This window comes from Nannobrachium achirus (assembly GCF_963921795.1).
Source record: "Nannobrachium achirus genome assembly, chromosome: 9".
Lineage (NCBI taxonomy): Eukaryota > Metazoa > Chordata > Actinopteri > Myctophiformes > Myctophidae > Nannobrachium > Nannobrachium achirus.
The window spans coordinates 37,103,396-37,115,719 of NC_137818.1; the positions used below are offsets into that span (position 1 = coordinate 37,103,396).

Here is a 12,324-nt window from a genome sequence, read left to right on the forward strand (position 1 = left end):
CCGTTTGAAGTTTGAATTTTCAAACGCTTCGTGTAGCGCCCCCCTTTGGCCGATTGGAATAAAATTGGTTTCAGTGATACTTTGACTAACCCTCCACATCTTTGCCAAATGCCATGAACGTGTAACTTTGCATGTATGATTTAGAGGCCGAAGAATAATTTGCATAAAACCGCAATATTGATTGAATTATTAAAAAAATTATATTTCACTTTAAAAGAAATCCGACCAGACTAGTTTGACCGTATTGGTCCAAAGTTCATGTGAAAAAAGTTTTGTGCGCGTAACGCAAAAATCCCAGGAGGAGATAGATTTTTACTGTTTTTTATATAATTCAAAATTCTGGGGGATCTAAAGGTCAGAGGTCAAAAGTCAGAGCGTAAAAGTTGTTCGGCATGAGGAGACGCATACGTGTATACAGGTTTCATGACTGTACGTATAACAGAGCATGAGCTCTATCTGTTCAAAGTTCGCACTTTCGAAGGCTTCCTACAGCGCCACCATTTGGCCGATTGCTGTAAAAAATAATAGCACACTTCGCCACTGTAAGCTGAACACATTGATGTTTTTATTTTCATTTTCTGTCTAAGTATGTAGGAGTAGAAAGGAACCGAAGTTTTGAGGAGAACTTGATATGACGGTTAGATATTGTCACTAGAAAAATATTGTTCCTTCGAAACAATTGTGGGCTCGCTTCAAGCCAGAAAACAATGGCTATAAAAGTACAAAATGTCAAGATCGCAGGCAGTGCTCTCTTTGACGTTACTGACGTCAAAGATTGGTCCATTTTGTTCCAAAAATGTGTTGTGCAAAAGTTGACCCGCTGGTGGCGCTATAACAGGCCAATGTAGGAAGGGTGGTATCTGTTCCTTGACCTATTGGGAATGTGCTTGCAAGATTTCACGCACATTGCAGGCTGTGTTCATGATTTGAGGTGTTTTTGGCTTTGGCCACTTTATTGCTGCTTGCAGCTATATTCATTATTTTTTTTTGTGTGTGTGTGCACTTCATAGGCATATTAGATAAAGGTCCTTAGATTGTGTGTAGAATGTTTCATGCAAATTGCAAAAAAAAAAAAATCCTAAAATGGTTTAAGCGTTTCACAAACTGCTCAAAATGATATAGCGCCCCCCTTTGGCCAATTGGGGTAAGATTGGTTTTAGTGATATTTGGACTAACACTCTACACCAAATGCCATGAACATGTTACTTTGCATGCATGATTTAGAGGCAGAAGAATAATTTGCATAAAACTGCAATATTCATTGAATTTATTTAAAAAAGCATGTTTCAATTTTAAAGAAATCCGATCTGACAGATCTTTAGATATCGGTCCAAAGTTCATGTAAAAAAAGTTTTGTGCACGTGGAGCGAAAATTCCAGAATAAAAGCGGGTTTACGCGTTTTACAAACTGCTCAAAATGGCGGAAAATCGAAGGGCGGAGCTTACTTAACAACGACACAGATGTCTTCCGCTTGAGTCAAAGCACGCGTGTAACAAGTTGCATGTCTTCAAACGAAACGAGTCATGACTTATGCCCGTTTGAAGTTTGAATTTTCAAACGCTTCGTATAGCGCCCCCCTTTGGCCGATTGGAATAAAATTGGTTTCAGTGATAATTTGACTAACTCTCCACATCTTTGCCAAATGCCATGAACGTGTAACTTTGCATGTATGATTTAGAGGCCGAAGAATAATTTGCATAAAACAGCAATATTGATTGAATTATTAAAAAAATATATTTCACTTTAAAAGAAATCCGCCGAGACTAGTTTGACCGTATTGGTCCAAAGTTCATGTGAAAAAAGTTTTGTGCGCGTTATGCAAAAATCCCAGGAGGAGATAGATTTTTACTGTTTTTCATATAATTCAAAATTCTGGGGGATCTAAAGGTCAGAGGTCAAAAGTCAGAGCGTAAAGGTTGTTCGGCATGAGGAGACGCATACGTGTATACAGGTTTCATGGCTGTACCTCAAACAGAGCATGAGCTCTATCTGTTCAAAGTTCGCACTTTCGAAGGCTTCCTACAGCGCCACCATTTGGCCGATTGCTGTAAAAAATAATAGCACACTTCGCCACTGTAAGCTGAACACATTGATGTTTTTATATTCATTTTCTCACTAAGTATGTAGGAGTAGAAAGGAACCGAAGTTTTTTGATACTTGCACTGACTGCCTGCCTAGTATAGAAATAATGACAATATCTAAAGTGTGCTCGCCTTATAGGCGAGCCCACAATAATGAAGATAACATACGTGTGCTCGCCTTCCAGGCGAGCCCACAATTACACAATTAAACCATTTAGGCCTGGGATTAGTTTATACTTTAGCTATTGAAACAGCTGATACAAGCTCAGACTTGACTTTCACGATCTTTCAAAAATAGCAGATCTGCGCGCGGCACTCGGTGCCGCGCTGTGAGCTTGTATATCTGCTATTTTGTAATAGTTAAAGCGTATAGTACCCGGTCTAAATGGGTTAAAGAACCGCACAGCCATGAATGAAGAAGTATTTTTATGTAGGAAACGACTCCCTCTAAATGCACACATTATGGAGTTGCCACGTTAATTCTCCCCACTAATGCATCCACTCTCACACCTAGAGAGAATTTACATGCTCACAAATCCAACTTACTCATAGTTACTGGTGGGGGGGCTCTGCAGTCTGCTTTATTACAAAGAGCAGAGTGCTGAATATTTTACCAAAGTCATGAATTCACAATGAGCCATTGAAGGGACAGTCTAGCTCTCTTCTTTTTTTTGTTTTTAGTTTAGCTCTCTTCTTCGCATTGGGAGAGCTCGCACGGCCAGTGCATTTGTGCGTGTTGGTGCAGTTGTGTGTGGCATAAGGAGGCAGACGCTGGGCTGGCCGTCATCAATCACGGGCCGGCACAGCGAGCAACAGCTGCACCTCGACAACCCGCTGATTGATTCATATCAATTTAACGTTCGGCACTTAGCATCTTGCCGCAATTTACACCGCCGTAGTCCTCGAGCACCAAGATTCACCAGCAAACACGCATGCACGCGCACGCACGCACGCACGCACGCACACACACACGCACGCACACACACACTCACTCACACACTGCCTGGCCATGTCTTGGAGTGAAGGAGTGCGGGGGGGAGAGTGAGTGAAGGAGGTGTGTGTGTGTTGGTGGGGTGGGGGGTAACAGGGAGAAATGAGGGGCCGCTGAACAGCGGAGCAGCGGGATGCCGGTGACTGGATTAAACTGGGATTTGAGACCTCAATCTGCCATGCTGTCACGTGCACGTACACACTCACATACACGTACGCATGCCTACAGCCTGGAGGTCTGTTTCCCAGGTGCCCCTGTCCTAAGAGGCAGGTTGGGCTTGTTGGGGGAGGTGGGGGGTGGAAGGGGTAATGGTAAGTGGAATGGGCTTTATTGCTCGTCTGCGCCATGGCCTTTGAAGCCAAGAGTCAGATCCTCAGCGACTCCACCACAAGGAGACACCTGCTAATTAGAGAGAGAGAGGACCGGCACGTCACCATCCATCCGTGTCAAAAGGAAGAAGGGACAAATGAGAGAAGAGGGGAATGAGAGGACAGAAGGAGGAGGGAGGGTTGTATGGAGGTGTAAGGATGGCTGCCGCTGCAGTGCTTAACATATTACGGATCTTTTGATGCATTGATTAAAGAGTGTGACTGAGGCAATTTGGACGAGGCGCCGGGACAATGAGGGCAGGGGAAGCCAATTATGGAATGCTCATGTGATCCAGGCGAAGCCACGTCTCATTCGGCACAGACGAGGATAGGTGGTAGAAAGAAAGAAAGGACGAAAGAGAGAAAGAAATAATGAAATCAAATGAAAGAGCGAACGAGGGGAGAATAGGGGACTCTGAAGAGAGGCCAAACATTCTTTTCATCCATCATGGGCCCTGGCCAGGACTTGTAGAGCTAACATGCTGCTGCCCCCTCCCCTCCCCCTTCATTACTGTGCAATCACTGTTGTCGGGTGGAACCCTTGCGTGTCCAAACCGTTTTTATTCAACATAAGTCGATATAAATAAAAGTAAAAGATTTAATATAGTGAAAATAGCCTATCTACTAGCACACAATGTGTCGCAGACTCGCAGTGTGCTCATAGATCTGCTATTTTCACTAGTTTAGTGCAACAGTCTTGTATGATGACGCAGGGCTTTAATTTACGAGAAGAAAAAACAACATGCAAATTTGAAACTTGGAGATACAGGGTTATTGCCAGAAAGTGATGCAATAATTAGAAATTATCCAGCACTGCAATTTTCTTTGCAAACACAGCTCAGAGGAACATGAACATAAGTGTGTGTGTGTGTGTGTGGTTTTGTGGTTTTGTGTGTGTGTGTGTGTGTGTGTGTGTGTGTGTGTGTGTGTGTGTGTGTGTGTGTGTGTGTGTGTGTGTGTGTGTGTGTGTGTGTGTGTCTGCACACGTTTGACTACACACTATAGATATATATCGTCGATATATATTGTCGGGTGGAAAGTGGAAACCTTGTATGACCAAAACCGCTCGTTTTGTGTTTATCATTTTAAAAATGATTTAAAATAGTGAAAATAGATTATCTACAAGCACATAACGCATCACACCGCGCGCTTCTAGATCAGCTATCTTCACTAGTTCTGTGCGACAGTCTTGTATGATGAAGCAGGGCTTTAATTTACGAAAAAACAAATTTGAAACTTGGAGATACGAGGTTTCTGCTCGACAGTGATGATATGTGCTTCTGTATGTGTGAGTCCATGTTTGATGTACACGATGCAGTGCCTGAGGCCCGGGCTTAGGAAACCGCTGTCCTAAAGCTCTTCCTTCCATCTCCCTCCCTCCCGCGGACAGACTCGTCGTTCCGCTACACAGGCAGTCCTGACAGCCTGCGCTCCCGGGCCCCCATGATCACCCCCGACCTGGAGAGCGGGGTCAAGGTCTGGCACCTGGTGAAGAACCACGAACACGGAGACCAGAAAGAGGGAGACCGCGGAAGCAAGATGGTCTCGGAGATCTACCTGACCAGGCTGCTAGCTACAAAGGTACCGTCATGCTACACCGTACCATACCCTGAGTCAGTACGACAAGTGGTTCTCTTTTCAGGCCGCGATCCACAAAAATAATCATATTTTAAATGGGGACCCCCTCCCTTACCCTGATGAGCACTAAGAGTTGTTTAGGCAATACATTTTGTACCGGTATAACACGATTCTATTGTGAAAATAGCAGATCTACATGCTCACAACGCCTCGCGTTGCGAGGTGTTGTGAGCATGTATTGTAGATCGTCTATATTCACAATTTCTGCCTCTAATATTTGACAATTTGGCCAATGTTTAATTTGTCGTTTTAGAAATGTGTAGGTACCCTCTATACACTTTAGTGAGAAAACAATGTTGCACATTAAATTAATCATCTGGGGACCCCCCAAAATAATTTGGGGACCCCGACCCACAGGTTGAGAACCATTGGTATAGACAAGTGGTTATCAAAGTGGGTCAGGGGTCCTTGAAAGCGTTCCAGGGGGTCCCCAGCCAAATGATTGATAGTTAGGAACCAAACAGACCTCTGAGAGTGTACAAATGGAACCAAATTAATCCTAATGGGTCCATTTGGTTCCATTTGTACACTCTCAGAGGTAAAAGAACACAGTTAATACTAGTGTAGATTTGATTTCCGGATATCAAAATGTTATCAAATGGGGTCCTTGACATGAATAGAATACGTTTGAGAACCACTGGTATGGACGTCATCTTATCGTCTACTGCCCGATAAAACATACATTTTGGCCATGGTTTTGACTTGAAGCTCCTCCTCTTTTGTCCCCTCTCAGGGTACGCTGCAGAAGTTCGTGGACGACCTCTTCGAGACGCTCTTCAGCACGGTGCACCGGGGCAGCGCTCTGCCCCTCGCCATCAAGTACATGTTCGACTTCCTGGACGAGCAGGCGGACAAACATGGCATCCACGACACGGACGTACGCCACACATGGAAGAGCAACTGGTGAGAGAGAGCACATCACTGTATAACTGTATGTTGGCATTGTTAAATGAAGACCTGGAATTATTTTATACTTTAGCTGTTGAAAAATAGCAGATATACAAGCTCACAGCTGCGAGCTTGTAGATCTGCTATTTTTGAAAAGTCACGACAATATGTCTTTGAATATGTGTATTTTTGAAGCGAACATTTGTAACTCAAATTTTGCTTCTAAATATTTTGAGAGGGGGTCCGTGGTCAAATACATATCAATTTGGGGGTCCTGAAAATGTTTGAGCACCAGTGACATAGAAACATAGGTTTTTCAGAAACCTGTTAGTCTGGAGACATTTATAGAATCGGTCAATATATTCAAAGACTTGCTCAAATTGTCTAGATTTTTCAAAAATAGCAGGTCTACAAGGTCGCAGCGCGGCTTGTAGATCTGCTATTTTTTAATAGTTAAAGCATAACAGAATGGTTAAAGTGGTTAAAATCTAGAGTTACACAATTGCATTCCAGGTCTAAAAGGACTAAAGGTGGTTGCACACTGCTGCGTTTTTCGTTGCGAAATGCGTTTTTCAGGGCAAGGAGAGAGAGAGAGATAGAGAGAGCAAGGGACCGAGTGGTGCGCGAAACGGGCGGCAGTGTGCAAACGTGACTGACATAACGTGAGGTTGATTTTTTTATTTGCGTGCTCCGAAATTCACTCCGATATTCGGCCCGAAAAACGCAGCAGTGTGCAACCACCTTTAGACCTAAGCTTTGTGTTTCTTGGTGAGACACATAAATAATACGCATCATGTTTACATCTTTGTACAGCATCCCTCACCATATGGTTATGTGCTGACCAAGTGGCCTGTTTCTCTGCTTCTGTGTCCGTCTGTCCCTCCACTCCGCTCCCCAGCCTTCCGTTGCGTTTCTGGGTCAACGTGATCAAGAACCCGCAGTTTGTGTTCGACATCCATAAGAGCAGCATTACGGACGCGTGTCTGTCCGTGGTGGCCCAGACCTTCATGGACTCCTGCTCCACCTCAGAACACCGCCTGGGCAAGGACTCCCCGTCCAATAAGCTGCTCTACGCCAAGGACATCCCCAACTACAAGAGCTGGGTGGAGAGGTAACAGTCAACGCTGTTATTTAGTGCAAAGCACTCTATTATCATCATCATCATCACCATCATCATCCCTGCCAATCTACTTCCTCCACTAACCAAAGTGTCTTAAAGGCTTTCCTTGTCCCCAGATATCCATAATCCTCTTTATAACTGTATTAAAAGTTTATGCCTGTATACTAAAATTATTATCTATGCTATTACCTTGTGCAGTAGACAGGAAACAGCGTAGATGCAAGCCTTTACTTGAAGTGATGAAGGGACAACCAGCAGCACGGCTGTATCCTGACACTCACACTGTTAAAGGGTCCACACCATAACATTCTTTTTTTTTGTCATGTACCATGAGGTAAAGTGGTGCTAAAATTGAACGATACAGAGTAGATTACAATGGACTCTACATGGTTCTCATCGTGGTTCTCTTATATTCTCTGTATTGTTCCAGCCCAAAGACAGCGCCCCGTTGCCAACAAAGGGCATTTCTGTATTGCGTCTGAAACGGCTTGGAATTAGAGACAGACAGAACATGAAATTTCCATACCCGAGTGGTTGTATTATGGCTAGTATTATGGACCAATATTTATATAAAATATATATTTTGAAAAGCATGGTGTGGCCCCTTTAAGACGCAACATATTTCTGTGTGTGGACGGGAGGCCACTGAGCCTTTGACTTTCTAATGTTAGACTTTTTCGAGACCTGGACCTCTCTAAGTGTGGCGTCCTTGTGTCCTTGTGTCGTCTCCCAGGTACTACGCTGACATCAACCGCCTGCCGGCCATTAGCGACCAGGACATGAACGCCTACTTAGCGGAACAGGCTCGACTCCACTCAACGGAGTTCAACATGCTGAGCGCCCTCAACGAGATCTACTCCTACGTCAGCAAGTACAGCGAGGAGGTGGGTTGGCGCTGCGGTTCGCACGTGGGACAAAGAAAATGTCACTGCAGAGAGGCTTCAGAAAGCCCAGAGGTCTAGTTAGAGCCGGGGCCCGATGGGGCTCCGTGTCTGATGTGGAGAGTACAGACGAAAGCTCTCAGCAGGCCACTCTTATCTGTTCCCCTGAGCCGTGTCACAGAGCACAGTATGTTACATAGGGCTCTCATGAGCAGAAGGGTAGAAAACGTACATACGCGCGCACGCAAGCACACACAAACACATATTGTCAGATCACCGTAAGCGGAGAAAGAGAGATTGAGCAGTTATAGAGACATTCTACCGCGCCTGTCTACTCCTCCACGGGGAAACATTACACTGACCTTTATGTTGTGCTCCCCCAATGTCTCTCTCTCCCTCTTTCTGTCTTTCTTTCGACCCATGTCTTTCTTTCTCCTCCCCAGTATGACCCTGTCAGCCTTCCTTGGCTAATTGTGGGGCTAAAAATAGTGGGGCTATTTAAAAAATATCGATTTCAAGGAATCTAATTGTTGCTTTTTAGGGGGTCTATGAAACAACAAGAAGGATTTTGAACATTTTCACCTATAACGACATGCCCTGCCGTCTGCCTACATAGTAAAATCTTCTAATTCCCGAGCTCTCTCACGCGTGCAGACACGACAAAAGCACTCAACACACACAAACACACACACACACACACACACACACACACACACACACACACACACACACACACACACACACACACACACCCGTGACGCACGCGTCCTCATGTCTCTCCCCTCTCTCCAAGCCTAAAGTACTTAAACGTCGTTGACGCGTGCTTGTTCCTGCTCAGCCTGTGAGGCGGGCTAACCGGCCAGCATAGTACTTAAATGGATTTTGGGAGATGGCACCTGCATACACTGCTGCGGATTAATAATAGATTGCCATTGGGTCCTGATGATGAGAAGGAGAGGAAAGGAGGAGGTGGGGGCGGAGTTCAGCGGCGCTCTGCCGCTGCCAGGCAGGCTCTAAGAGCACTTAAGTAGATGAGAGGAAGACGGTGGGCAGATTGCAGACTATCTGCCAAACCAGCCCCCTGCTGTGATGCACCAAAACATGTCAAACTGTGAATGGAGGCACAGGCATCGCAACACGGAAATCTTCTAGGCTATCTGCAATTTTATTTTATTGTGAATGAAAAGGGAGTGACCGTGTCTGTTAAAGGGGCCAAAAATAGACAATCTACAAGCTCGTAGCTTGTAGATCTGCTATATTCGCTTTGAAGACTTGTCTCAGTGTAGGTTTTATTGGAGCTAGAGAGAAGCACGTGAACCATCTACTGTACCAGGTTACCAACTATCATGTACCATGTGTTGGTAAGCTACCGTTCTCTCTTGATTGACCAAATTATAACACAACAGGCTGGATATTAATATGACATCAAAGAATGACATTCAGGTAATGTGATCACATTACATTTGTGAACATACAGCGCCTCAACACATACATGCATGCAGGAAAGAACGGCTGCATCAGCTGAGTTTTGAGGAGTCTGAGCACAGAGAGATCTACGTGAATGCAAACTGTATTGATCTCTATGGGAATTCTATTTTGTGTGTGTGTGTGTGTGTGTGTGTGTGTGTGTGTGTGTGTGTGTGTGTGTGTGTGTGTGCGCGTGCGCGCGTGCGTGCGTTTGATGTTCACATGAAAAAAGCAACCGCTGTGTGTCACTGTCACCCTGACATGGTATATACCGGTACATATGATGGCAGACGAGAGCGCAGAGAGGAGAGACCCTGTCTGAATCCCCTTTGAAACAGACTTGACAAATGCCACATTTACAAAAAGGGATGCACAAGATGAAACAGGAAAGACTATTAAGTGCTGCTCCATTTTGTGCCATTCTCTTTGACAAAGGCATATATGTATGGTAAAGGTCATATGTATTGCCTTTCCTTTTTATGCCTTGCGTAAAAACAACAACAAAAATACATGGTGCCCAAAGGTCATTTATAGCACCTCAACCTTAAAATGATGTAAAAAAAGATTTCCTAATTATCCTTTATTGGTCTAATAGAGGTTATTACAGTATGTTGTCCTTTAATGAAGATCAAGTCTGATGTTGGTCTGAGGTTTCTAATAGACTGTCCTGCCCGTCTGTCCACCAGATCATATCCGCCTTGGAGCAGGACGACCAGGCCAAGAAGCAGAAGCTGGCCTACAAGGTGGAGCAGCTCATCTCAGCCATGTCCCTGGAGAGCTGAAAGAGAGTGGAGTGGATCTCAGGCTCCACAGGACCACCCAAAAGGGTCCCCACATGACCACACCTCTCACCGCGGGAGCTGGAACCATGGACGGGACCTGGGACCTCTATATCCACAGACGGACGGACAGACAGACAGACAGACAGACAGACAGACCGACTGACACACAATCAACTGCTTTTGGATCCTCCTTCCTCCTGCAATGATAACATCAGCCCTGAGGGACCCTGCTATGGGCCCAGACCCCCACTGAAGCTTAGCGCTGCTGTTGTCATCGAGAAGGGAGCTCAGCCCTGCATAAGCAGGAAACAACATGGCTTTTAAGTCATTTTTCGTTTGTTTGTTTTCTCCTCTCAAAGGATAAGTTCTTTCAGCTTGCCTGGACAGTGTGTGTGCAACGTGTGTGTCTGTCTGTGTGTGTGTGTGTGTGTGTGTGTGTGTGTGTGTGTGTGTGTGTGTATGGAATTAGAAGACATTCTGTGAGGCTTGTGTGGGCAAGCAAATGGGAGGTGGGGAAAATAAATCATTTATATTCTCCACTCCGTCTGTGACTCGCATCTGAAAGTGAAATGGACTCAAAGGAAAGAGACAAAGGCATCTTGTGTTTGACGGCCGATATCGTTGCAGAGTTTGCGTTCAGATTTTTATTTTTGTACAACGTACGTCGAAATCCTATCAGTTGTAGTTTAAGACATCCACAGCCCCCTGAGCTTTGATATTTAAAGACATTGGACATGACAGAGTGAGGGGTGGGTTGGGGGTGAAGGCGGGTGGTTGGGGGGATGATAATACATGGCATGGCTCACATCTTTTTTTGCTCCCTGTCCTCATCAGATGGGTCCACAGGTTATATAAGACTGCTGCTTCACGTGAAATTGACAAGAACCTTCCGCTTCTTTATCCAGGCAGAAGTATACAGGAAATCATGAAATTACGTCCTCATCTCGTCAGAGTCAGTGGAACGCCGCTTGCTCTTGGGAAGTCAAGGGTCTACCAGCATGCTTGTGGGCACCTAAAGACTTAAGTGTGTCCTGGTAATAATGTATGGTGTAGTTAGGCTTTATGACCTCATACCAGCATCACACTGGTGTTCAAAAACTCTCCTCAGCAGTGTAGGTCGTATGTGTATGTACCGGTTGATACTTGTCAAACAATGTATGTGAATTTTACAAATGCAGATGTGTTTTTTTTTTTTGGTCTGTTTATTTTTAAAATTTTTTGTTTGTTTGTTTGGTTTGGTTTTTGCAAACAAACTGGGTTTCAGTTGAACTGAGCTCTATAGATAGTTGAGTAGAAATAGTCAAATGAACATCCCCATTCTTCCGTCCCGGGCCCCACCTTCCTTCTTGTCCAGTTCCTTCCTAAAGATCATATAGAACCCGATACCAAATCCCTCTCTCTACTGTAAGAGAGTGTGTACAGTCTATAGTCTGCCTAATGGCCATCACTGGTGTGACTCCGCCACTCCTACGTACGTACAACTACCATATAACCAGAGACTAGACCACAGTCCTGTCTAGGTAGCAGGCCACCGATGGCTTTATGCTGAAACTCTCCATTATATAACCACTGTTTGTATCGCTTTAGGGACTTGATCGAATATGTGTGTATTCTGCATGCATGGCATCACACATCAGAAGTGTTTCTAAGGGTCCATCTTTGTTTTCTAAAGTGCCAATGAGTCATGCCAGCTCAAGTTTGCCCGGTTTGAGATGCTACTGTAAGCTGATGCGAGTTCCACGGGACCACTCGGCTCGCCACCAAGTTCTTCGCACAGACAATTATGGAGCCTGTATAGATCTAGTTTGATAAAGTGCCAAAAGAACCTATTGTTTTAACGTATTAATTGATGTGTCAGAATCGGTCCATGCTTTATAGAGGGAGCAAACCTCTCATGTTGAGGTGGAGAGTACATTGTGGCAAAAAGTCCCACATATGGAAGGATGAGATGCAAGTTTAAAACTTGCACAAGGTACAAAAACCGCAAGCAGCTCTGTCTAATTGGTTGTTTTTGAGAGTGACTTTTTCGTGACAAGACAAAAGACATTCCAAACACCCGATGAAGACATTGCCCCTTAAAGGTGGCTTAGTGTTACTAATGTGGTTC

General features: G+C 44.7%; 1 protein-coding gene across 1 annotated transcript in view; it reads left to right on the plus strand.

Annotated features, from left to right (window-relative positions):
- plxna2 (plexin A2) overlaps positions 1-10,254 on the plus strand; it is a 281,673-nt gene extending 271,419 nt beyond the window's left edge. Inside the window, exons 28-32 of the mRNA XM_080732455.1 lie at positions 4,832-5,022; positions 5,813-5,982; positions 6,866-7,078; positions 7,821-7,971; positions 10,122-10,254. Coding sequence (XP_080588581.1) covers positions 4,832-5,022; positions 5,813-5,982; positions 6,866-7,078; positions 7,821-7,971; positions 10,122-10,217 — 821 coding nt within the window. The 3' untranslated portion in view covers positions 10,218-10,254. The remainder of the gene's footprint in view (positions 1-4,831; positions 5,023-5,812; positions 5,983-6,865; positions 7,079-7,820; positions 7,972-10,121) is intronic.
- Positions 10,255-12,324: the final 2,070 nt, after the last annotated feature.